This window comes from Corapipo altera, unplaced genomic scaffold (genome assembly GCF_003945725.1).
Source record: "Corapipo altera isolate COAL_440 unplaced genomic scaffold, ASM394572v1 24b, whole genome shotgun sequence".
Lineage (NCBI taxonomy): Eukaryota > Metazoa > Chordata > Aves > Passeriformes > Pipridae > Corapipo > Corapipo altera.
This window is the reverse complement of record NW_020884888.1, coordinates 9,524,283-9,551,746: the sequence shown is the minus strand read 5'-3', so window position 1 is coordinate 9,551,746 and position 27,464 is coordinate 9,524,283. Positions and strand designations below refer to the sequence as shown.

The following is a 27,464-nucleotide window of genomic DNA, read 5'->3' as shown; positions in this document are numbered from 1 at the left end:
TGCTAGAAGCATAGTTATTTGGAGCAGGCAGTAGTGAGTGCGATAGGATTACCGAGTAACTATTTTCCCCTCAGACCCTGTAAAAGGGAGAGGAAAAGGAGAAAACAGAAACAGCTTAACTCACCAAAAATCAAACCACTGCATTGCCCTCTTAGCCACTGAGTGTTTTGGGATGTAAGACCGAAGATTACATCAGTACAGTAAAGGCTCCCTTCTCTCTCTACGATCATAAACGGTACACTATTGGGAAAAAAAAAAAAAAAAAGCGACAAAACCCCCGCAGCTTTACCCCAGCATCAGAGCCAGCAGAAGTCAGAACAGGTAGAGAGGTGTAGAGACTGGGGAGGGAGAGGGAAGGGTTAAAGACATTATCGCAGCCATTAGAGGGAAAAGTTGAAGCAATGCAAGCACGGTAGACTTCTCTTTCCTCCCCTCCCCCCCCCCCCCCCCCCCCCCCTTTCTTTCCCCTACTCCTCTCTTCCCAAACTGGATCAGTGTGTAGGGAGGGCAGTCATCACGACATCCTGAGCAGCAAGAGCTGACGCTGGGCGAAGCTGCCAGGTAGCTGAAAAAAGGCGCAGAAAGCAGCTGATATACCCACTTTTCAACGGTTTGTGTTTTTTTAGTCTGAGTCTGGACTTCAAGCAACACAGCGCCTGAGACAGCTCATCTGAACCACACTGTGTTGCAATACTCGCTCTTCTCAAGGAAAAAGACTCCATCGAGTAGCAGAATGCTGCCAGTGTCGCAGTTAGGGTTACAATACAGAGCCTTTTTGTAACATTAGAAATTTCTTTTTGTTCATACATTTAGAGATACGTACATACACTCATACATCAGTTCTTTCTTTTTTTTGAGGGCACCTTTGTTTTTTTTTTTTACCCTGATGTGACTTCTTCATCTTGGAATGATGGGGATTTTTCTGGCTTATGTTGGATTCATTTTCTTTTCAGTTATGTATATTCAGCAAGGATTTTCTACCCAAGGTAAGATCCCTTATTGTCAAATACGTGTGTGTGGTTTTCTATGCTAAAATAGTCTGAGAACCGGATGGGGGGGGGGGGGGGGGGAGGGAAGAGAAAATAAAGGAAGAAAGGTGAAAGAAGAAAAAAGAAACTAAAGTGGATAAGAGATGAGGACAACAAGAATCAGGTTTACATTTAGTTCAAAAACTTGTCTGTAAAGAGGAAAAGAAGTGAGAAGTTCCACAAAGTAGAAATATAACAGGCTTCCTTTACTTGACTGCAAAGAGGGAAATAACAGGCATCTTGCAGAAGAGTAAAGGGGTTTTGGGGAATGGACATTCATGTGTTTGAGTTCTGACCGCTTGTATATAGGCATGTATGCGTACAAGAAACACCTCCCAGTGCATGCATAATTATTGCATTTAGACCAAATACTGGATGGCTAAATCTACTGCTTCCCTTAAGATGTTGCAGTCTCCTTTCGTGCTGTGTTCTCTTTCCTCTCTTATTATCCTGCAACCCTCGGAGTCAGACCTTCATTTCGATTCTGTGACTGTGTATTTCTACCATTCCCCACCCCCATCAAAAATGGGAGAAAAAGACAAAATCGACTTCTTTGAATACCTCCCCCCACCCCCGCCGCCTTCCTCCCTCCCTCTCCACCGAAAGGCGCGCCTTGCATTTCAAGCAGCCCCGCCGCTGCAGGAGCCGGTTGTTCGGGACCCCGAGGCTGCGGCGACGCTGTCAGCACCATGGACAGATCGCTCCCGGCCGCCCCCTGCGCCCGCTGCCCGCTGACTCGCCCGGTGCCTCAGTCTCATGCCCGCTCCTACCGCCCCCAGCCCGCCGTCCCTTGCTCCCTGCCCGCCTTTCCCTGCCGGCAGCTCCCCGCCGGCTTTGCGCTTGGCGGTGCGACCGGGGAGGATGGCGTCTGTATTCCCCTCCGTGTGCCCCCACACCGCTCACGCGCACTGAGCAGGAGGGGGACAGAACAAACAAACAAACAAACAAACAAGAAAAAATCGCCCCAAAACAAACTTACTAGCCCCGGACACGCATAATGCACAGTCCATTTGGCAGCTTAACTCGGTGACTAGCAATCGCTGACTGGTGGGGGTGGGAGCCAGAAAAGGGGACACTGTGAAATATGAAGATAGCAGCTTTGAAAGTATGTGTTCCCAGGCACAAATAAAAGGCGAAGGAGAAGTAACACTGGTTACCAAATTATCCCACCAATTCCAGGTTGGCTAGGAAGATTGGATAGAGAGGAAGAGGGGAGGAGACAAAGAGCAATATTTCCTTCACATCGCGTTTCCTTCACATCATAATATGCTCTAGTCAATCTGTTAACAATGCATAACAGAAAGCGACATTGCAGTGTCTTTCCAAATTTCCTCTTCTTAAAACACAGTATGTATTTATTACATTGTTTGTCTGTAGTCCCCCTCACTTGACTATCATGACTCATTATGTTGTACAATTTTAAAGTGAGTTATAGGAAAGGATGAGAAGGAAGTAAAGACTGAGACTTAAACAATTAATGATGCCCTGGACTACTTCTATTAGGATTAGCTTTTAAACCTAGTAGTGGTACACTGAAATGGGCAGATTCGGTTTGCTAAAGGGCTGGGATACAAATGTGAAGGTTAATTCTAGAAAGTGTCTGCTAAGGACAGAGAAACAGAAGATGAATTGATTTTTGGTTTATTTATACATAACCTTGCAAGCAGAGGTTCTCAGAAACAGTAACTAATTCAGACAAAGCCTTCAAAATGGACATTTGATGAGTGATTGTAACATGCACTCAGAAGAGTGTCCAGAGTTGCCCCTGCCAACAGCTGCTTCAGCTGGCTGCAGAAGGTTTAACAACTTACAGGTTTCCAGCTCAGCCCTCCAAAATACAAAATCCGAATTATTGTTTCTCTCTTAAATTGGTCTTGCACAAAATCCCTCAGTGAATCTGGTGAAATACTGCATTCTGCCCAAGGGTATTTGGACCTAATTATGTGAAACTTCACTAGCCCATGGGTGCAAGCAGGGGGGTCTAGAGCATTTCCTGTGAGCAGAACTGAGAGTGTAAGAGAATGGATTTGTGCCTAAGGGAGTAAAAACATATCTAGGTGTGAGAGAAACCAGGAAAGATAATGTGTGGAAAACTGGAAAAAAAAATAAAAGAAGCAGAAAAGAGGGAGAATGAGAAAAATAAACAGTGACATTAAAAAGAGAAGGGGAAGCAGAAATAATAAAAAAGGCAACATAAAAAGCAGAGCATAAACAATCAGTAGGTAGCAAGAGATCCCAACGTATTATGCATTTGTTTTGCAGCAAAATTCACAGAGTTTCCCCGAAATGTCACAGCCACAGAAGGGCAGAACGTGGAGATGTCTTGTGCTTTCCAAAGTGGCTCCACTTCAGTGTACCTCGAAATCCAGTGGTGGTTTCTGCGGGCAGCTGAGGACCAAGAGGCTGGAGCTGAGGTGACAGGCACTCAGGTACTAATCCTCTGCCATGGATTCCTCAAACCACCTGGAGAATGCCACAGAAGAGAGGAAAGGGGGGAAGGAAAGAAAGGGAGGTCAGAAGGAAGGACCAAAAAGAGGTTCTGTATCTCTCCAGGGACTTAGTTTTGACCATGAAATAACAATGCAGGAACCTGCAGACAAAAATATCCACCTCAAGGGATGGTGCCTTTGGTGCCTGTCGCTCCCTGAATGTAGCTAGGGATGCTCACAAAACCACGTAGATTTTTCAAAGTCTAATTTTTTTATTATTTTTCCCTCTGTTTCTTTTTTTTTTTTCCCCTCTCTTAGATTTTCTCTTTGGAAAGCAGCTGTTCAAAGACTTCTCCTTGTGGGAATTTTTTATTTCCCAAGTGGCAAGATCCTACACATGCCCTCCAATTTACAGCTAGCACAGTCGAGTTGGCAGCCGTAGGTAGCTGCCACAGGAGGGCACACGTTTGGCAGGGGTGGGGAAAGCAGGAGGGAACAAATGGCCCAGAAGAAGCAAAACCCCCAAAATAACACAACTGTGCAATTTCATCCTTCCGAGCGGGACAGGAGGGGCCATATCCACTTACACTGCCATCTGGGGCGCTCTTCCCCGCCTTCGCCTTCGCTGCCCGCTCCTCACCGCTCTCGGCGTTCAGCTGCCCCGGAAAGACTCCCACGCCAGCCGGGAGGGAGGTGGGTCCGCGGGGCAGCGCCCCTCGGCCACGCATCCCGGTTGTCCCGGCTGTCCCCGCTGTCCCGGGCTGTGCCCGGCGCGGCCCGCAGGTGGCAGGCGCGGCGCGCCGCTGCACGGGCTCCGCGGCGGGTTGGGAGAGGGGCGCGGAGCGGGGCGCGGAGCGGGGCGGGGGCCGGAGACCCACGGAGGCGCTCCTTTCCCTGCAGGTGGAGCTCCTGCCCGAGCGGGACCTGGACAGCGACGGCACGAAGATCAGCGTAAGTGTCGCCGCAGGGTGCGGGCAGCCCCCCGCGCCGCTGACCGGGGTCCCTTCCCCAGTCAGAGCCCATCCCTCGGAGGGCCGAGTCTGTTCCTGCCCCGCATCTCCTCCCCATTCGCACCGCAGGCTGCAGGAGGCTGGCAGTCTGCAGCTCAACGGTTGACTCGGCGATCTTAGAGGTCTTTTCCAACCTAAATAATTGATTCTGTGATTCTATGACTTCTTCCTTGCCGGCCCAGGCAAGGTGCCAGGGCATCCCCGCCCCATGCGGCCCCCCACACTCCTGGGCATGGAGGCATTGGCCAACATGGCACAGTCAGTAGACCATTGACAGACTCTGTACTCTGTGAAGCAGTGCACCAATCCTTCCTTGTACCTCTTGTTTTCATTTACCCTGGGTAACTGCTGAGCCTACCTTAGCACTCCAAAGCTGGTTCTAAGGCTGAAATTTGTCTGTGAAGCTCCACTTCCTTTAGTGGGCTGTACAGCTGTTTAAACGGGTGCTTTCCCAGGGCCATGCCCTCTGGCAGAAAGAAAGCTCAGAAAGACTTTGGTCAAGACCTCCCTCTTGGGAGTAATTTCCACTCTTGGTCCCTGAGACTCTAAGAAAGTAAGATTCTGACATCAGAGTTACCAGTCTGCTGTTTGGAGATTAAACCAGAATGTTGTCTCAACAGAATTATGAGTAGCGTTGCTCCAGCCCTTGTCCAGGGAAAGGATCTCTTCCTCAGCAGACCCATATCCTGAGTCAGGCACAGCCACAGGGCTGTTTCTGACCTCAGAATAGTTCAGACCCTCCTTCCTCAGCATCCCAAGAAATGTATAGTGGTGGAGTCATGGTGTGGTGCTCACTGCAGTGGAAAAACACAGATACTTAGCAGATACTGCAGCATGAGTGTTCTCTATGAGGCCAGAGGGGTTTTCTCTTTCTCCGGCAAAATCCCTTTGGAAGTGCCTTATAGCTACAGCCAAGGCTGTAAGTACCAGCAAGACTTAAAACAGCAACAAATAGAGGTAAATAATTTCTGTTAAATCTTTTACTCTGCTGCTTTTGATGCCTACAAATAACTAACCAAATAATTACATCAGGTCAAAGTGCAGCAAGGTATAGCTGAAGGGCATTTATAAATGAGAATTGAGATACACTATGTTCAAAACAATACTTATTCTAGCCATACTTACATTTCCTATGATACTTCTCACCATACACTATAAAAAATTTGTGTCATGGACTGTATATTCAGTTACATTTGTAGACTGTCTTACAAATGAGGTCCACATGTAGTCTTTGGATACTACTCCACTAGACATGGGCCTAGCAGACAATTCATTACCTATCAATACTGTCTCCTTTAAAATCTCTGTAGTAATCCATAAGAACTGAAACACAATATAGGCTTTAAAGCTTGTCTCATCTCTGAAGTAACAAATCTCTTTCATTGTTTATGATAATAATTCATAATGGGGTATTTATAGTGTTTCTATAAGCTTGCATAAAACATTTATTTTACATTTGTAATAAAAAGAAAGTCAATGTTTCATAGATGTCTAAAATCACTTTTTACAAATGTAGTTGTTTTTTCTTTTTTTTCTGAAGACATACTCAGTCTCCATGAGTATTACTGTAAATTATCATCATGAAAAGAAGAAAAAAAGTTTTAAGTGCATTTAGTAATCTTTAACAAAATGCTAAAATATACTGAATGTTTGCTAAAATACACCTCTTTATCAGTTTTAAATGATTATCAGGGACAAATTGAAAACATGCATACGTGCTGCCAGCAACAATTTCTAAATTTCAAATGCAAAAGCCAAAACTAATCCTGTTTTTCGCCAGTGCTATGCAACACTGTTAACTTTGTGGCTATTGTATGGAAGCAAATGAAGGTAAAATATGACCTATGCATCCTCTTTCCATTCATATGAAACTTCTTTAATACTTTTCCTGAACATGAACTGTTCAGTAGAGATTTATTATTATTGAATATGGTTTAAATAACTATCCAGCACTTTATGTGTAATTAATATCAGACATATTATGCTTGTAAGTGTGCAATCCATACTTTCAACTCAGTTTGCCAAGTATAAATTCAGAGCTGGGTACAACACAACAGACTATAAAGTCCATCCAGCACCTTAAAGCAATAACATATTCACAAGTGTTGCTCTTCAATTTATCAAGCAGGCAGAATAGGTGCTTTGCCAGCACTGGTGACTACAGTATGCCAAGCTATCAGAAACAATGTTTTCTACAATCACCAATACCATGTACTAACTTCAATCTAACAGTTCTCCACTTTTGTTAACTACCATGAATTCATCATCCTGATGTTTCCTTATCGCCTGTTATTGATAAGACACAAAGCAACCTTTACGTCCATGTTTATGTAACAGTGAAAGTAAACCAGGTTCAGAAGTTCTTCAAAGCTGAAGTTTTAGAGACCACTGAACATGTTTTAACTGGCTTCTGGTAGGGAAACAGGTATTAATTCAGATAGAGAGTAAGAGAACATTAATGAAATATAAATTCTCTAAAGTGATGAATATACAAAAAGGAACCTGTGTTAACTTTTCCCAATGCATCTTAATACCTATCACATATTTCTGAATGTATAACTTACTCATGTGTTTTAATTATCTGAAACAAAAATATGTTATGTTGCCTTCAAATATTAAAACCAATAAAAAATAAAACAGAAGTCTTTTTTCAGCTGACAACTCTTAAATCGATCTTGAATATGTACTAATCTTATTAATGTGGTTTAAATCTTGGAAAACAGCTCCAGCAAAATTGTTAATGCACTAGTTCAAAAACTGAATTATTCAATTAAGTCAACTAACTGGAAAGGTTTAACCAGGGAAGTGCACAGATACCAGGTTTACGTAAGAAAGCTCATTAAGCATATTCATAATCTTAAGCAATTAATTGAAATGAGCATGGTAGTTTTGGTTATTTGTCTGAGGCTAATTATATTTCAGAGGAAACCATCTAAGCAGATTTGGAAAGAAAATGTCAGGCATCTTCATAGACACAATTAGCCATACACATCCTTGATGTAACCTCCCTGCAGAAAGCACAATCACACCATTGATTAATTTGGCACTATGACAGTAGAGTCAGTAGAGTTTGCAGAGAAAGAAAAATTCCTGACAACATATTTGTTTCTTTGTTTTCTTTTCCTGGCAAATTTGCAGACAGTGAAAGTACAAGGGAATGACATCTCCCACAAGCTGCAGATTTCAAAAGTGAGGAAAAAGGATGAAGGCTTGTATGAGTGCAGGGTGACCGATGCCAACTATGGAGACCTTCAGGAATACAAAGCCCAGGCATTTCTCAAGGTCAATGCTAATAGCCACTCTCGACGAATGCAAGCCTTTGAGGCATCCCCAATGTGGTTGCAAGACATGAAACCTCGTAAAAACATCTCAGCAGCTGTCCCAAGTAGCATCCACAATTCTGCCAATCAGCGTGTGCGTGCCACCTCCAACCCCGAAGCAGCAGCCAAAATCCCCAAACAAAGTCCACAATCAGGTATGGTAAAGCATTTTGAGCTTTCATTTGATTGCTTACCAGCATGCAAAAGGAGGCTAAATCAACAAGGTAACCAGGAATTGTGACTAGGAAGAGTGTGGTGCTCAGTTATTCCTCCTTCTTTCTGGTTCTATTCTTCTTGATATCTGCTTACTTCCTAAAATCTGAAGAATGAATTTCTGAGCAGAAGAAGCAAAAAACCTTAAACTTCTGTATGTGGATTTTATCTCTACTTGTTTTATCCACCTAGGGCTAACTCTCAAATCGAAGCTTATCTTTCCCTGTAGTGTGTGTGGAGAGAGAGGGCCATGTCAGTGAATGACTCATTTCATTTTAAGATGGCTGTGCCTGATAAATTAAATAAAACACTCATCCAGATGTGTTTCTTCCTAAGTTATTTTGCACCAGTCACCTAATTTTTGTATTTCCAACATTTGGTAAAATTAATTTACTTTTAGTATCAATCCTATTTTCATAAGGAACTTACCTTTTAAATCTAAGCAAACCTTAGATACACCACATAGTTTCTCTATTGTGTAGGATTTAGAAAGACCACGGGTTTGTCAGAAAATATGTTGTTGTCGTCTGCAAGTGCTTGACCATCAGTTTTAAAACAAGGGTTAAAATGGAAATACCACCATTCTCTGTCATGTAGAAATGAACATACTTCACATTTTGTTTGGGGGATTTTGTTCAGCACTGTATAAATAACCTATTATCAATATCAGTCTGCATTTTCTACATTGATACAGTAAAATTCACAGTTATGCACAGGCTTATGAATATACAGGAGGTGCAGCACTATATGATGGCAATAGAGAGATGGACAGGATAAAAAATTGAGACATTGAAAATTATCAGATATCCTCTGGAAAACAAACTGTGTAAGTTGAAGGGTTCCTGGGTTACTTCTATTTACACTGAGGGCCCAATGTAAGGCAGGAAATCACAACATACCTTAAAATATATAATGGAAAATAATTAGCTCTGATGCATCATTTTTCTGCTACTGTGTTATTAAATAAAAAGTTGTGAATGCCATAAATTTAATAGCACATCTACTGTGAAATCACTTTCATCTTACAGGCATACTATTAGAAAAACTTTTTCATAAGGAAAATACATTTCGTTATAGATCGGAACAATATGATTATTCATATGAAAATTCTTATATTTGTATTGCTCCTAAAAAAGCTGGTGTATGTGCTACCACTATTTTATCTCTGTATACATTTTTTAAGCTTTTTTAAAAGTTACATTCAGTTCTCCTTTACTGAAATTGAGCCACTTTTATTTTTTAGCTCTTCTGAAAAACATCTAAGCTGTTAAAAGAAAACAAATATTTCAGTTTATATTAAACCATCATTCTATCATTGCTTTGCTCTCAGATAAATGTATATACTGCTGATTTTCCATTGGACGCATACATTTCAAAGCAGCAGACTTTTCTATAAATGGAAAACTCTGGTTTCTATTCAGTCTAGGTGAAATTAATTTAAAGAGTTAGAGGTTTATGAAATATGTAGTAACAGACTACACTGCATTGCAGCCAAAGTATGTAAAAAACCAGCTAATCCACTAAATCATTTTTGATATATAATTGAATCTATAGTATTGTTTATGTCTTTAGTCCAAGCAATATCTTGACTGATTACTGGACATTGGCAATTTGAGAGCAGTAGATTATTACATGGAAAGGTCCCTGTAAAAAGAAAAAACAATACAAAAAACCAAATCCTTTATTTTTTACTTGAGCAAAGATTACTGCAGATCAAGTGCAGACGATCACAATCATAAATAATTTAAAAATTAAACCGATAAAAATATAATTTATGTTATAAATTCATTTTTTTATGAAAAAGCGCAGGCAAACTCTGCATTCATCAGAGGTGTAGCTTATGTACTGAAGAAACAGAGTGTACCAAAAATCACTATTAGGCCTAATTTCAATTTAGTAGTCGCTTGCTACACTAATTATTTGTGATATTTTTGGTGAACATCAGTTTAACTCATGAGAACCAAGATTTACTTTCTTTTGCTTCAGAAAATCTTGGCCTCACTTTTCCAGCTATGGTGAGATTTAGATTTTCACTCCATTTTACAGTCATTCTACACTAACAGAAATACCCATGGGAACAAAAGGCAGGGAGGGGGTTTAACTTTGAGGAGCAACTTCAGCTGAGGAAAGGGAGATGTCAGTTGTGAGACCTCAAAAAAGCAAAAAGAAGTTGTCGTAGACATTAATAGTCTTCTTTTTATGATGCAGAATCAACACAGTCTCCTTGTTTAATCAAATGAGAAACTCTTCCCTTCTTCATCGTCCTACTAACTATATATATGCATGCACAGACAGCTGTGCTATATGTAAGCAGTGTATCCATCCAGCCTAGAACACACAATCATGTTTGAATACAAATGTATCTTTATTAACTACATGTTTTGAAAGACATACAGGTTGATTATGATGTGTTTGTCAATGTTGAGTAATACTGCTTGAAGGGAGAAATATTAGTAACCATAGGCAATTGTATCAAATATTCTCCAATATTAGGGAGCTGGTACATAGTTATTGGCAAGCAATAACTTTTACTACCATGATCACAGATTATTGTAAAATACGTTTACAACAATGGGAAACATGACACTCTGAAATTATTGGGAATTCTCTATTCAGCCATTTCTGAAGAGGTCAGTTACTAATATATGAAAAATTGACTCTGATTTTATTAATATTTTGTCCCCAAAATTTATTTTTGAAAGGTAGATAGCACTCTACTCGACTTCTTCTATCCTGAAAAACACTGCAGAATTTCATTTATTTCTTAACAATAGATATTTAATATGTAGCTCCAGAAAAGCAGTTTACAGTCACCACCATTTTAAAACATCATCATTTCCCAACTGAATAGATATTTCTGCTATTCTCCTTTACGCAAAAGTAAAAATATCTGTGATAACTGTGAGGGAGCTCAATAGCCAGGGCTGACAAATTAAAGTGGTATGAGGTCCATTCAGTATTTTGCACTGCTCTGAAAACACTATGCGAGTGTAAAAAAAAGATATCTATTATTATTAGTGTAATGGAGATTCAGTATAGGATGAAATAGCTAATGAGAACAGACACTCCCACAGACAGTCTTAATACAGTATACTAAGAAGCCCTAAATGACTAACTCAAAGTCAAAATAGTCAGGAAAGAAAAAAGTCAAAGCTAACATATCTTGACCCTTTCATTTCATAATTATAGATTGCAGCAAATGAAGTAACCCATCACAGCGTAGCAGGAATCTGAGTAATTTGATGGGGTAATCTGCATATATCCAGAAATTGTCCTATGTAGGTGGAGTGACAGACTTTTTTTCCTGCATAACTCATAACAACCTATCTTATTCCAAAGGCAAGAGCAGAGAGTTATGACAAATCCTTGTAACTCTAAACAATGCTGCAATTAAATGGAGTCCAAGAGCTAAAATGACTTCAGGTGAAAGGAAGCTAAATAGTCTCCAGGCTGCACCAAATGTCACTGTTTCATGGATACAAATCTAGACAAACTTTGCTGCCTGAATTCAAGTGACTCAACATTTATGACAACAAAAAGGGCTGAAGAATTTGTTGTACTGGGAATGTGTATATCCCATTTGTTGTGCTGGAAATGTGTATATCCTCCAAACTCTTCCTGTTCTGCCAATGCTCTGTTAAAGCACTCAAAACCATTAGTTGCTTTTCAGACTCTAGAAGATCAGTCTCAGAGAACTCAAAAAGGAACAACTACAAATGAAGTGACAATAAGGTTCATTTTCTGACTGCTTACATATGAATTCTTCACATTTCTAGCAACTTTTTGTTATTTCATGAAGTAACAAATTCAACTATTAACCTAACTACATGCCAAAACTTCCTGTTGATGATAGCAGTTGCAGTGAGTGACTTGAAAAGGAGAAGGTGGTCCTTACCTAAGACAGAATGGTCTGGATTCTTGGCATCATAAATCACACTGAGAAGCTGATCATCATGAATGCAAAAGAAGAGGATTAAAATGTTTCATCTGTCTGTTGATACTCATAAACCAATGACATACCTTCCTGTCTCCGTTTTTATCTACGGAATCTAGGAATCTTTTATTATTAATCTATTTTAAGCAAAAAAATTATGTCCAATTTGAAATCTTCTGAGATATAAACCAACTTCTGTGTTGTTGTTTTTTTTTTCTTTTTTATTTATGTTCCATCTCCTCTTAAAGCAAAGGAACAAAAGTCTGCTCTAGCCTCCATCAAGATGATGGCCAAGATTACTGTTTTCTTTGCTAAGAGAGTCTTTAGGTTACTCTTTTAGAAACTATGAATATCCATAAGGTTGGGAGGCACCAACCATTATTGTGATTGCAGCACAACAAAAAGTCAAGTCTCTGTTTTCTTAAGACTTCATTAAAGCAAAAACCAAGTGACAGTTCTGTTGTTATTCAGCTGTTCTCAGAAATTCTTGCAAGATGATGATGCAATGACTATCCCATTTTAAACCTGTATACACTGCAATCTCTGCTTCTACTTGAAATTTACGCTTTCATTCCCTCTTCCTGAAAAGAAGCTGCTCCACCTTTTTTAGATTCTCTGAAATAACAGAATAAATTGAAACCATGTTAGTTGATGTAGCCCTAATAACTAGTTAGCTGTTGACCTGGGAACTGTAAACCTCACCTTTGGAGCAAAAGTCATATACAAAGATCTGGTAGAAGACACCCACAGGAGTTCTCTCAGTAGCAAAATTGCAGTAATTCTGCTCTACATACCTGATATAACTTTATTTGGTAAATAACCACTAAATTGCCCACACATGCAGTAAACAAAGAGAAAAGCATAAAGGAAGAAGAGAGAAAATGGGGAAGGGGGAGAAGCTGTGTATGATTTGTTTGTCAGTTCACTCAAATTGCTTTTTATTGCTTCACGATTAGACAGCTTGCACTGGGTCATCAGAGATTGCAGCATATGTGACAGGGCCTGCTCTTGAAATAACTGATGGGATTTCCTTGCTTCAGAACACAACTCATTTGTTACTTGACAGATATACAGCAAAGCAGAGAATATTTTTGCTTCAGATGAGAAACAGGAAGTTTCCCCTCTTCGGTGCCCTACTTCATTATGAAAATCCTTTACATCACATAAAATGAAAAAGAATGGGTGCAATTGTCTGCTGACTGGAAGGGATACAACTCTGCTGAAGTTTAAAAAACATCATTCATCTACAATAGCAAAAAATTTGGCTCAATGAAGATGAACATGACTTTTCTTCTACTCATAGAGTGAATTATAAGAAAAATCTAAACTCTGCCTAGCATGTACCACCTGAAGATGTTTAGTACAGTGAAGGTTTCTAGAAACAGAATGAAGGGAAGGAAAACATCTAAAAACTGCTGTTTTCACCTCATTCAGATTCAGGGAGAGAGGGTATTCTTGGTGGTAGGTTTTGTTGCGTCAGAGTTTTTTTGTGTTTTTTCTTCAACTTTGATTAATCTTTTTCTAGTGCTTCTCTTTGCAGCCTTAGGTCAGACTAGCTCGAAAGCTCAACACTTTTAATATTTTCTTATTCTCTGGACAGGGAGTTTACATTTGATTAATTCAAAAGCTTCAAAGACATTCCAGACATATTACCATCTTTACAGCTACAATAATAATCCTTCTTTGTTGATGACAAAGCTGGATGGCATTTGAAGAGCAACTAATGATGTTTCTGTCAGCCTTGAGAAGACTCTTCTCCAAACTCTCCATTTTACCCTATAATAAGGAAGTTGCAATCATAGTGTTTGGCAGAGCAACTTGCTATTCTGTCTGTGTGTGGGTGTTCTAGTCAGATCCACCTCACTGAAGTTTGTTCCCCCATCTATTTTCAAATGCTACTGTCTTGGAACAAAGCTGCTGTAAAAATGTGAAAGTTAGATGCACAGCCACATTTGCAGTGCTTCAAACATTCAATTTGTGTGTTCATCAACCAACAGAAATACAAAGAGTAAATCTGAATGCTACTTCTGCTACCAGTCCTGTTTCTACTGCCGCTATTATCTCAACTGTTGTTGTTGCCTGTGACACTGACTGAGGATTTTGGCCATCAAATCAAAGACATGGGGCTATAAGGATTATAAAATGACTTCTACAAGGCTACAGAAGATGGTGTATCCATCTCCAGTTCCTTCTGGGTAACTGAAAAAAAGAAGAGTTCAAAAGTCAAGATGTTTTGTCAAGGAGCAATAACAAATCAATCATGAAGCCAAGAACTAGCAGTAGGTCTCACAGAGAGCCATACATTCAGATGGTGCAAAGACCTTTACTAGAATAATACTGTTAGATATTATGACTACATAGGATTGTGTCTGTCTGAAACACTTCCAAAATAACAGGTCAATTACTTATTTTGAAGTCAATTGAATTATTCCCACACATACAATATCTACTAATCAGGGACCATCTTTTACCTGAAGAGACTTTGAATATCGATGAATGATATTATGATTGATCCCACATCTCAGAACTGTAATGAGAAAGGTTGAGAAAATCTGAAATAAAAGCAGGAAAATTCAATAATCTAGAATATGAATAAGATAGAATTAATACAATATTTGGCACAAATACTTAATCTTCATTCTCACAATACACCACTTTCAAACTAGCGTACTGTGGTTGTAGGCACGATACCCTTTTTTTATTTTATTTTACTTGTAACACAGCAATAGCAAGGGTAAAGGCTTTGGATTGTGAACACTGATTTAGCTCTTATAGTTTAAAGTGTTGCCACCCAAAGTATTTGTCTTGCTCCTATAGAAGTTATTGCCCCAAATCTGGATGGCAGAAGGAAATAGGTGTCTTCTCCTCAGCTTTCACAGTTCACAGTGTCAAGCCTCTATATTCCCATAAATGCATAATTTATAAGCCTCTATGACAGCTGATAAACTAAAACACAGAGCTGTTAAATTGAGATAAATGAAGAGATGGCATGGTGTTTGTTTGTATCACTCATACTATTGGGGGTTTAATTTCCATAAGAGGGGGAGTCAGAGAGATGGAGGCACTGAAATCTTAAACTGCTCCAGCTAAACCCATTAAGAGCTTGTGAGTCACAGCTCTTAGACAGAGGTACCTTCTGTTAATCAGAGCCATTGTTCTAGTCTCTAACACAACTGCATCATCCACCAAGCAAACAAAGGATCAAAGGAATGGTCCCTGCCTCAAAACACTTATCATCTAGGAATCAGACAGAAGAAACCAGATTCATCCAGTGAGAGTTTAGCCGGGTTCCATGAAAATAACTCTTATATAAATGATATAAACAGAAGGAGATCAGGTTGACTGTACGTCAATTATGAACCTAAGTGTCAGGTGTGAAAAATGAGAAAAGGGATTAGATATCATATGTTGAAATATTCACAAAAAATTTAAATTTTCCTTCCATCTGTGTCATAATAGCCCTCTTTATATTTGTTTTTTTTTTTTTTAATGACAGTGCTGTTGAAGTTAATAGAGTAATATTAAGTATCACCCACTTAAATTTTCTTTCCAATAGATGAAAGAATTAACAGGGTGCAAAAAGCAGAGGAGTAAAAAGACAAGTCCAATTTTAGTTTTCTTCAAATAAAACTCTTGTTTTTATTGTATATTTCAGAAATGGTTCCATTAAGAGTTTAATTACTAAGTGGCATATATCAAATATATACACATATATATATATATAAACATTGCTAAAATGCTGAGCAATTTGTGTTGGAGTCATGTTTTCTAACAACAGCAGAATTCAGTTGCTAAAAGAGTCAATTCAATAGTTTTTGTTAACAACCTAAATTTGACCTTCATTCAGGATAGGGCATAACTATATGCAAGTATACGATGGAGATGGGTTACCATAGGACAGTCAGAAAAAATTGCATTTCCTTTAGAATCAACCATTTCATACAGATGAATACAAATGTAGCAGGTTTTATTTTTTCTGCCACACATTAAAAAAATTCTAGGACATTTTTTGTCCATGGTTTTCAGGGATACAATAAGAGGGAAAGGTGCCCAGTGATGATAAGAGCAGTCAAAAAGCATGCCACCAGTTGTTCTGAAACAATACCAGTCATCCAATTGGGGACTTGCATTTGCTTGAGCTTGCACCCCTTCCCCTCTTCTTTGAAGTTGTTGCAGTGGGTACTGCATACTGGCCTGCTTTTCAGTTTTATATAAATAGCTAACTCTGGTATTTCACAAACTATTTGCAAACACCTCTTTTAGCAACCTTTTCTCCAAAAAGTACTCTCTCATTGAAACACCTGAAGTCAATGCATTGCATTACTTATACACGTGAAGAGATTTGAAAACTTTCCAAGCTAAAAACACCAACTAAAGGAAGGAAAAAAAATTAGAATATCTGCTACAAGTGATTGATGCTTGGACATTTCTCACTCTGAGACCAAAGTAGGCAGAATCTCATTGTCCTAAGAAAGTCAGGCAGGGAAGTTTGAGTATTAAGGTTAAAAAGCTTCCATAATGTAGTAAATATATAATAATGGAAGTACTCATAGTTTTACATACACTGAACAGTTCAGAGACATCAAGACCTCACTATATCTTTGGATGATCACATGAAATTTGAAGAAGTTGAGCATGTGCACAAAAATGTTCCTAGCTGCTAGAAGGAAATATAGACTTTTAAAGCTGAAAGCTGTGTCCCTTAGCTTCAAAAATCATTATGACTTTGACACGCCTTACCCCCCATATTGCCTGCACAGTCAATTCATCAACACTTCATTTCACCAAATAAGAATCTAACTACTTGCAGTGTTACTACTCTAAATTTGTTTAGGAGAATATCATATGTAAATGCTAAGGAAATTAAAATTTCAGAAACTGAATTTTAGTGGGACAATCTGCCCACATACCTAGACCACTTTTAGACCAAAACAACCTAAAAACTTTTCTAAAGAAGCATAAGCATTAGAATAAAACTTAGAATAACTGCTACAAAAATGAATGACACTCATAAAGCCAGTAGAACTGTATCAGGATTTCCTAATCATATTCATATATAAAACATTATTTAGTACTGAACTACTTAAGAACAGAATTTAAACAAAGCTATATATGAAAACAGAAGGAAATGCACTGATGAGAATGGAAGTTGTGTATTACAGGATAAAGGACGTAAGAGAGACCAAAAATTACACCCGAAATGGATTAAGTCAAGTACACTATCCAGTTCATCTTTCTGAAAAACTGGGTTCAAACTCAACAGTTATTTTTGGCTGGTTTTATCAGAACAGTATGAAAATCTATACATGTTGATGAAATTCTCATTTGAATTATATGTTTAGGGATCTCACCCCTCACTCCTGTCTGTTCAAAGTGAAAGGATGGCAGGGTTGAATCATTTTGATGATCTCATTTTCATCTTTGAGAATGACATTAGAGATCCTTTTATCTTATTCATAGTGCATGATTGCCCAATTAGGAAGCCTGGTTCTACTCACTAGGTAAATAATGCGATACAAACAAGAACATTTTTTAAAGAATTAAAAAGAGAATGATGACTCTCAGATATGTTTCAATAGAAGGACAAGAATGATGAGATTTAGTTGTTTCTGTGGGTAGGATTTAATGTAGGGAGTGATGTAGAAACTGGTCTGAATGTAAAATCCCATATTTGTTCACACTGGTATACACTTAATTTTACTTCTGTCCATCTTGGCATCGTGAAAGTGTAGAAGTCATTCAAACTCCCATTCTTCTTTCTTTTTTTCTCCTTTCATACTGCCATCTGTTCCCTTTTATAGATTTACTATGGCTTGTTCTGAACCACTGCCTGAAGCCAAGTATCATTTTCCTACATGCTACCTATATTTGAAGTCCCCTCAGGTTTTTTCTTCTCCCAAGTATTAACGTCTTAAATTTACATTAGAACATGACTTTAGGTGTAGCCGGCAACAGTTTAAAGGTTGTGGCCTGCCTTAGTCGAGAAAGAGCTCCAGGAGTTATTGTGGCTCAAGTTTCTGTTAGAATTCTCCCCTCTATTTGGAGTTGGAAAGTTGTCACTTTTTTTGCTCCACGACAAGGTTGAACACATCTGTTCACCTGGGCACCTTACCTAGTGAAAGCTAAGGATTTACCATCCATCTAGAATCCCATCCCTCTTCCTTATCTGCTCTTCTAGATGTTCTTGACAGATAAGGAACAGACATCAGATGAACAGCACTACACACTGAATGTGAAATCTAAGTAGACTTCAGGGAAATTCAAGACATAACCTATTCTAAACTTCAATCAATTTGGAAGCAGCTTTCTTCCAAAACGCAAAAAAAGCCACAAAAAAACCCACAAAAGAACCAAGTAAATCAAACCAACCAACCAACCAAAACAAAGAAAAAAAACCCAAACAAACAGAAATTCAGAACTTTTTCCTCTGGTGTATAAGACAAATTCATTTGCTCAAGCAGCAATTCGCACTAGTTTAGGCTGATTACTGTACAGCCAATGGATAAAGATGGAGGGAAATCTTAAGGAAGAGGATCTGCATTGAATCTGATACTTACTGGACATCTGTTATTCAGTTCCTCAAAATCAAACACAGATGACTGAGCCTTAAAACACACATGAGAAGTCACTCCTCTAAAGAGGAAGAGGGATATATATATCTCAGCAGTATAAGACATATATACAACAATGATTTATGCAATTCAGAGGAACAAGGATGATAGCAATTGATAGGCCAAAGAGAAAAAATCTATTTATTAAAAACCTGTGTGAGACACATTCAAATAAAACTTCAAATAAAATCAACCGTACTTGATTTTATTTATCTTTATGTATATAATACAGCAAATGTCCTCCAAGATATCTTATAGTTAATTTATGTCCCCAGTAAAATTAAGGCAAGTTTATCTCATGAACTTTTTACTTACTTTACATGGAAATAATGCAAAATTATGATTTCACGTGTTTTCAACTGGGGCTGACAAGAAGGTTATGTAAAATCTAACACTATAAAGCAAAGCTAAGTGTTGCAAAACAGCAGACCAGGCACTTAAAGATGGAAAACATCAGCACAAATTCCTGAAAAATGAAACTTCCAAGATTTCAAAAATTAGTAGAACAGCAAAATTAATTCATATTCAGCACAACCCCATGTATATGTAAGGATATTTTGGTATAATGTAATACATACTGAGAATCTAGGATGGATTTTTGTGTCACTGGCTGTATTTCTCCTGTACTGGTCAGCACAAAACCAGGACGCTGCTCAGGCATTGATCAGTGGGTTACTATTTAAAGGAAATTCAAGGATACCCTAACTAAACTTATATGTTTAATAAAATAGTAAAGAAGTGCTGTTGAATTTGCAGATTCCTTCTGTTATTTATATGAGAATACACTATTCATGATATGCCTAACTGTAAGAAGGCAATTTTGAGAGTCTCTGACAGGTATGAGGCTCAGAATGCAGAAGGCTATTACGTCCCAAATCTTAGAAAGCGCAGATGGAAACTGCTTAAGACCCAAGGTGGTTAACCATGCAAGATACTCCTACAAATAGGAGCTGCTAAAATTGTAGTGCCCGAGGCAGCTGCTTAGTTTACAATTCAGTGTTTCATCCAGTTGTGAGAAAATGAACGGGCAAAATTATTCAACCAGTGTTTGCTTTTCTCTGCTTGTCTCCCAAAATCCCATGTATCTTTACACAAATTTTATCTGATCAATATCTTAGTGAAAGCCAGGGACTGTAGTCATTCAGGCATGAGATGAGTAACTACTTTTTTGATCAGTTAGGGTTCACTAGAATTTATAACTTCTGATGGCTTTATTTTATACTTAGATGCTCTAAAACTTTCATTAACAGAACAAAATTGATGTTTACCTGTGTGGTCCATACACTGTGAACCACAAAATATGTTTCAGCATTTCTGACAGAGATATTTTTATTGTTTTAAACATTAAGGTCACAATTATTTATCAGAATTTTTTCTCTCTGTATTCCTAACATTTAAGAAAACCATGAATTTGAATAAAACACAGTTTCAAACACCTTAGTGGCATGAACTACTCTTTCATGCCGTGGCACAAAAACTTATCTCATAATCACATGCCTTTGGCAGTATGGCATTTGTTTACAGGAGAAAGCTGAGTATTTCATGGACATTTGCTCTTTTGGATGTGTGTTAGTAGCAGGAAGTAAAAGAAAAATAATAAGTATTTACATTTCACAGGAAGAATTTAACTGGATCCCAGTGGCTGATAGGTGAAACTCTGAGAATGTCTGACACACACATCAAGTAGAGTTTAATTAATAATGTAGAAACAAAATACGCATACATTATACTCCGCTACTTCTTCTGAGTTACTGTTTTTGAGGGTTACATAATTGCAGTCCAGCTTTACCCAGTGTTGTTGACGTGCAATAAAATTTATTTTAGCTGTCCTTATGTTATTAGAAAATAATGCTTGAAATGGATACATAATGCGTAATCAATTTATCAAATCCACAGCCTGATAGACAGGTTTTAACTTACATTACTTTGCTCACAGTTCCAGTGATTCAAGTACACTAAAAACACATCTGCATGAAAAGTCTGAATCTGGATACTCTGAATTTTCAAGATATTTGAATTTTCAAGATATTTTAACTTGGATTTTGATGTGTACCTTGCCTTTGACATAAGTTTAAAATGGTGGAACTGAGTCTCTGATTTAAGCACCCTATGACTTTCAGATTTGAACTCAAAATGGAAATTTCTGAATATTTTTGGTCACATCTTCTTTGAAGAGGAAAAACAAAGTAATATAATATGAACAAATAGAACAAAAAAAGAAAAAAAGTCTAAAAAAGCTGCTTTCAGTTTTGCTATGTCCTCATTCTTCATTGGCAGCTTTCACTCTTTCAAAAGCTTAAGAAACACTTGGGTTCATGAAAAAACAAATACAATTATTTTTCACATGTCTGGGAAAAAAACCAACCTGAATATACTTAAACTGCAATTTTATTTCATAAAGCATCACTGAAAAGATGAGAGCACACCTGATAGCCGTACATGTCACTCTATGTTGCAATTTTATTTGGGCTGATATATTACTGAAAATTTATCCACTTGGGTTAGACAGCATTTTGGAAATTATTAAACCAAATTAGGATATCCTAACTGGTTCCCAAAACCTCACAGAGGACACTGTCTATGACAATTTTTTCCAACAAACCTAATAGCCTCTTTCTTCACATTGAAGCTGAAATTGTTTTAGTTGTTATTTTGCCTAAATCTTTTCTCATGTGTTCCGAATTGCTTTAGCCTGCATTTACTGCTTGTACTCTAACCTAAATCCCCCGCAAGATAAAGAAAAACAGACTTGCTCTTTAGAGAAGAACATGTACATAGAACAATTGGAGGGAGGTCATGGTTTATGTAGAAACTGAACACTATAAATTAAAAGATTATCATGAGTTTGTATCATATATTACCCCCTAATTTGGGGATCTACAGATTGTCATATTGAAAAAGCAAAAAAACCCCAAAATCAAAGAAACTTTTCCCTGCAAATATTTCCCACTGTGAAATATTTTATCAAACTTATTTTATATCATACTGTTTCTCCTCCACACATTACAGCTTTTGAATTCAAAAATTGCAACACTATTAATTGTTAAAAAACTCTATTAAAAAATATCCATGAGATTCTTCTGAGATGTATTATACATATTTTGTGCAAAGGAAATGTATCTCCAAAGACCTCTTGAGCCATGTATTTCCCTAATTCAATCAAAAAAACCCTCATTTCAATGGACTAAAACAAGTGAAAATAATTGAATACATTAGGAAATGATCTAGCATTAATAAAGGTTGTAACTAAGTTCTGCTAACCTTATTAGGGAAAGAAAATCCTTTATAATAATCTGTCAAATTACAAATTTTACACATTATATAAAGAGAGAACAAATCCATGCTGTAACAAAACCAAAAATTACTTCAACCCTGGAGTTCAAGTTCATAAATACTACCTGTGTGAGAACAAGCCCCAGAAAGAAGTCACAGTCAATTTGCTTGTGTGTTTGCTTGTTCCTAATGCAGAGCAAGTGTTTTGAGATGCTCAGAAGAATGCTGCAGTGTACTTGAATATTACTCAAGTAATAATGCAGGTAGCATTATCAGATGGGCAAGAGATAAGTAGGCTTACCATACCTGTGTTCTTCCAGTAGGAACTAAGCTCAGAATTCCCTTGGACTTCTTTGAAACATCTCAGTAATGTCTTTGAGATGTTTCCATTTAAAAGTTAATATTCATTTAGAAATTCAGTTCACATGTGGATAATTGAAATATCACTGTTACTTAGAAGGTTTTGTGTATGTGACAGAGGACTAAGAGAGCTTCATGGCAACTGCTATGTATGCAACATCTCACATCACGTATTTACTAAAGTAAGCAGTGTTCATCGAAAATCTGGAATTTAGTTTAATCCCTATTTCTGAAGGGAAAAATTTACTAAAGACAGGAACAGAAACACTTCTTGCTACACTTATAACCATAGATAGCAGATATAAAGAAACTGTGTTACTGATAAATATCTGCAAGGTTTAAAAAATGCACTTTCCTGGAGTTCTTTTTGCTTTCATTGTGTATAGTCTTGATGAGGAGACAAATATGCTTTTTGGGGCTGCAGTGAAATTCATCATCCTACTTAATAATACATTTTTTACAAAAATAACTTATACATGATCAATAGATTTTTTTTTTAAAATAGCTATTTATTACAAGTCCAAGACTGCTTATAACACCATTATTACTTCACTGTAGAACTGATGCCTGTAACTATCAATAACATTAATACTTTCCAAATATACAACACAGATATAAAATCTATTGATTATGCATTAATCTGTTATAATTGGAACTCCTATTTATAGTGCAACCAAATTAAATTTATAGTTTTCACCTCATGTAATATGTTTCAAATTTGGAATGTGATATAGGGAGTTATCAAACCCTGAGACTTGGTATGTAAGACATCTAAATACTTATACTCTTGGTGTGCGAACTTTTCAGTTTAATTAGTCTAGCCCTGAATGTTTTTTTTCTGCTAACATGCTTAAATATATAGTCACATGTTTAGAAATAATGATATGTACCATTGTTTTCATAGCTTTATTTAAAAAAAAAAAAAATCTGGGAAAATCTAGTTTCTCAAAAAAAATAATCCAAACACTTTTGCAATCTGTTTCCCCCTTGTAAATAGCACAGCCATTTGCCAGGATCTCCTCCAGTTTACAAGAAAACACTCTTTAGCCACTAGATGATTTTGTTGTAAGTAATCAATGATGTGATGTTGGAAATGATTTTGTAAAGAACACTCTGAGATGGAAGGTGTTTGGGTTTGTCCCTCTTAGTATATGGTTTCACTGGGTAACATTGTTTAAAAAGACAGATGAGAAAGAAAAGCAAAGCAAAACAAAAACCCTCCCTGGGACTGAAATACTCTGTATGTGTTGTTATTTGCAGTGCATGCCAAGACATTCATGGGCACCAGAGCCAACCTGGCGAGCTAATTAAATATATAAATGTATGTGTTTAAAACAGCCTTATAAGGAGCATTGGAAATCTGCAAGATGAGCGAATATCTTATAACTTCTTCCGCAGGTGCGAGGATAGCTACAAGCCATGGACTTTCTGTCCTGCTTCTTGTTTGTGGCTTTGTGAAGGGTGCTTTGCTTTAATCTAAAAGTGCTGACTTTTTCCAATATCACTTTCTCTTCTTAAAGCAAAGAGCAAATCGCCTGTAAAATCCACGGAGCGGACAGCAAAGTTGACCCTAACCTCCAACCACCACTCTGCACCCAATGTACTCTAAATCTCTACACAAGGAGCACCTTCTTCAGGAAGTACAAACAAAATTACTAAATAAAATAAATAAAATAAAATAAAATAAATATTATAAAAAAAAGAAGAGGATACCACATGTTTTCTTGATATATCTTATTTTCTTTGGCGTATCACTGATATTTTATTTGAAGAGAACTGGTGTGATGTAATCAAACATTTTGTAACAGCAAGACATAGTTTCCTTTTCTTTCGGCAAGGAGAAGCCTCATCCTTGACTTCTCAGGGGTTGGCCTGCGAGTCATCAGTATTACAGAATTAACCATGGATGACATTTGGTTTCCTACACTGAAAGAACCATTCCAGCCTGGAAGCAAAAAGAGGCCAAATAATGAAACAAACCATAGTGATTTAACATCGACCCAAATAAAATACATGCAAACTTTTTCAAAAAGCCTTTTTTTTTCTTTTTTTTTTTTTTTTTGTCATGAGAAATAGGGAGGAGAAAATTAATTCCACAAAGCAGCTCAGCAGACTAGAGGATGTTGTTTCTGGAAAACAAATGAGGGTATTTTTCTTTTGAGTTTTTTTTCTCTTTTTCTTTTTTCTCTTTTTAATATATTATTCTTTTTCCCCTGTGAGGTTTTTTTCCTGTCTTTTTGTTTGCTTCTTGTTCAATGGTGGCAATTACAGACTTAGGCCAACCCCTGATGATTGTGTGGAGGTTTATATATATACATCTTTTTTTTGTGTGTGTGCGTTCTATATTTCAGTGTGTTTTCTCTAATTTTGCAACTACTGTATATGCAAAACTAACTTAAATTCTGTAAATTGCTTACAGTCTGTGTGATATAACTTCAGAGTAGACATACTTTGGTCCTCATGCAAGCCAGTTTTTAATATTATCTATATGTCGTGCCACCGAGAGACATTTTAATTTCTTTTTTTGACTAAACATCACTTTTACTTTGTAATTCAGTAATGTGTGGATTTTGTAATACATATTCTTCACTTTGACTGGTTTGACTTCCTTCAGCCCTCTGTTTACTCTGTAAATGCACATTAAAATTTGTTATGGTCTCTAGACAACAAATTATTTTAGTTTGTATGTTGTGTTGGAGTTCAGATGCTGAAAGCTCTTTTAACTTGTGATGTTTATAGAAGACGAAGTGATTCAATTACTAGAGACTGTAAAATGCTGGTTTGCAGTCAAATACTGCATGTAAGGGAACGTTAGAAACAGAAAACAGTCAAATAAACCAGAACATGACTTTAAGGAGGTTCTTTTGGTAAAGAGTTATAGGAAAGTGAATTTATTACACTGATAAACTATATTCTCATCACGGTTCGTCTACATGGCCAAAGAAGCGTTTTTCTTTGCTTTTTCTGGAAGTGGATTTTCATTGCTCATTGATATTCTTAATTAAAATATTTTTTGTCTGTGAAATGAACATGAAAATTTTGCTGTTGAATGATGTAATATGCGTTACATGAATTACATTCATTAATGCAGGAAGGAAAAATTGCTACCATTTGCAGCTGCAATCAGGAAGGTTTTTTTCTTGTTCCCTCTTTCCACTGATGCTGAAAAATTCACACCCTTTCATTTATCAGCACAGACAATCACATATACCACATGCTTATTATGATCTATTTACAGCAGCATTAAGTAGTTGCAGTGTGGTCAGATGTGTGATTTCTCCTCACTTTGTAAGCAATGTAGAAGGAAGCAAAAAACTATGTTTAATATCTCACCAGTCTGTGGTCAACAAGCCTAGCATTTTATCTCAAAACTCTCATAAGTCTGAAGTCTTCCTCCATTACTTTCAAGGGATAAATACCAATTAGGGGCATAGAATCAACACTTTGGAACACTGATGGTTTGAAAAAGGATAATGTATTTGTGCAGATCTAATTTCCCATACATTCTGTACTATAAACTTAATTGGGAATAGTCAGTCTTTCTTTGATTTTAGTCTAAGCAGTAATAAAGAGAAAAGACATTTGGTGTAATACAGACAAATCAGGAATAACTGTCAGAGAAAAAGGAAAAAAATTCTTCTATATTCACATAAAATTTATGACCCACTTGGAATATTGTATATTGAAAAAGTTTTGCTCCATAGTAATAACAGCCTACTGATAGAAAGATTAAAAACAGTCCCCATTTAAATGTTCTTAATCAAAACCAATATTGTGGATCAGAGAGGATGTAAAGGAAAGAAAAAGTCAAGAGTCAGATCTTTTTGAAGTCTCACTTTCTGGACACACCTATGGAACCAAACTTTCAGAACTCTGGAGAGAAATCTACATTTTCACCATGAAATGGATGTCTGTGACTGGATGATATGAGAACCTCCTGCCTGGAGCTAGGAAACTTCAGTTTCCATTGGTCTTAACTGGAACCAAATGCTTAATGTCATGTTTTTTTGTTGGTTTACTGTATCCATATAACTTGTATGACTATTCCATGTATGCACAGTCATATAAACTACCCAGAGTGACATATGGCATTTTGCAGAGCACTTTAGCCTCACAATGTTAAAAGTTGTTACTATGTTAAACTGATATTGTGTTTTGCTTTATGCTGTTAGCTGCTTGGATATAAATCACCATGTACTAGGAATTCAGATTAAAGAACCAGCTGAAATTAAAAGCAGAATTCTAGACCACTTGGCCTAGTGTGATGCAAGTCAGGAGACATTATCAAAAAAAGTGCCATATTGTGATCTGCTATTGTTCAACAGTATCAGCAGAAAAAGGCCCAAAAAAATCTGTAGGACTTTTGAAAAACCTTTAAATCTTGCATGAGATGTGAAGGGGATACAATAACTGTCCTCTTTCCTCCCTCCACAGGATAACATGCCCAAATTCTTCAGATGAGGCTGATCCAGCCTTTCTGGTTGCAGATCTAGAGCACAACTTTAGAGTTTCTGCCAATCTGTGTGGATGCAGAAGCAACATCTCCTAACAGGAGAAAGTATTGCATTTCTAAATTCTATGTTTTGTCTTAACATCTTAACAGCCATTCTTCAGATTGAGAATTTTCCTGAAGCTCCTAGAAATTCTCATAATGGAAGTTAAGCTTCAATAGCCCCCCTTTGTTCTAAGAATTGAGTTATGAATAATATTTGGTATAGAAATGCAACTATTGCCAATTTCTGTCTGGTACAGTTCTAGTTTGGCTTTAATACCAATAGATAAAAAAAATTAGCTTAATTATATCCTTTAAAGCTCCTTATTGTTTTAGGTATCTGAAAGGTCAATTTACATCTAGAAGTGGTAAAATCTCTCAACCTTTCTACAAAAACAGTCCAGTTTTGAGATGGTCATTTACATGACTCATGCTTCTCACTTTGTGTCCCAAAGGCCTCATTGTATATGTGACTTTCTTCGAATCATTCCAACAGTTTCTGTTTTTAATGAAAGAATAAGCATGGGTAAGTATGAAACACTTTTGTATTTCAAGGTATATGCCATCTACATTCACGCACTTTGAGATCTGGTGTATCATCAGGCTAAAAGAAACATATTCCAGTCCCATTAAATGTCAATGATAGTTTTTGTATTAAATGAAAAAAAGATCTGTGGCATTTTTGTACTACTACTCAATGATTAGTACTGCAACAGAGCCTGTCTAAAAAAGTCTCCTTTTCTATGGTTACCCATATTCCTTCAAGCTCTAGAATTTCATGCATACAAGTTGTT

General features: G+C 37.3%; 1 protein-coding gene across 4 annotated transcripts; it reads left to right on the top strand.

Moving 5' to 3' along the window:
- The first annotated feature begins 257 nt into the window (after positions 1-257).
- VSTM2A (V-set and transmembrane domain containing 2A) lies at positions 258-26,423 on the top strand. 4 transcript variants are annotated; one of them, XM_027643880.1, is made up of 5 exons: positions 262-986; positions 3,291-3,457; positions 4,358-4,408; positions 7,606-7,942; positions 23,439-23,570. In XM_027643880.1, exons 1-5 carry the CDS (start codon positions 908-910, stop codon positions 23,483-23,485), a joined length of 681 nt encoding a protein of 226 aa, XP_027499681.1. In that variant the 5' UTR covers positions 262-907; the 3' UTR covers positions 23,486-23,570. The 4 variants fall into 4 exon arrangements, with proteins under 4 accessions (XP_027499682.1, XP_027499681.1, XP_027499680.1 ...); XM_027643879.1 differs by lacking the exon at positions 23,439-23,570 and adding an exon at positions 23,577-26,423 and having other exon boundaries at positions 266-986; XM_027643878.1 differs by lacking the exon at positions 23,439-23,570 and adding an exon at positions 23,699-26,423 and having other exon boundaries at positions 298-986.
- Positions 26,424-27,464: the final 1,041 nt, after the last annotated feature.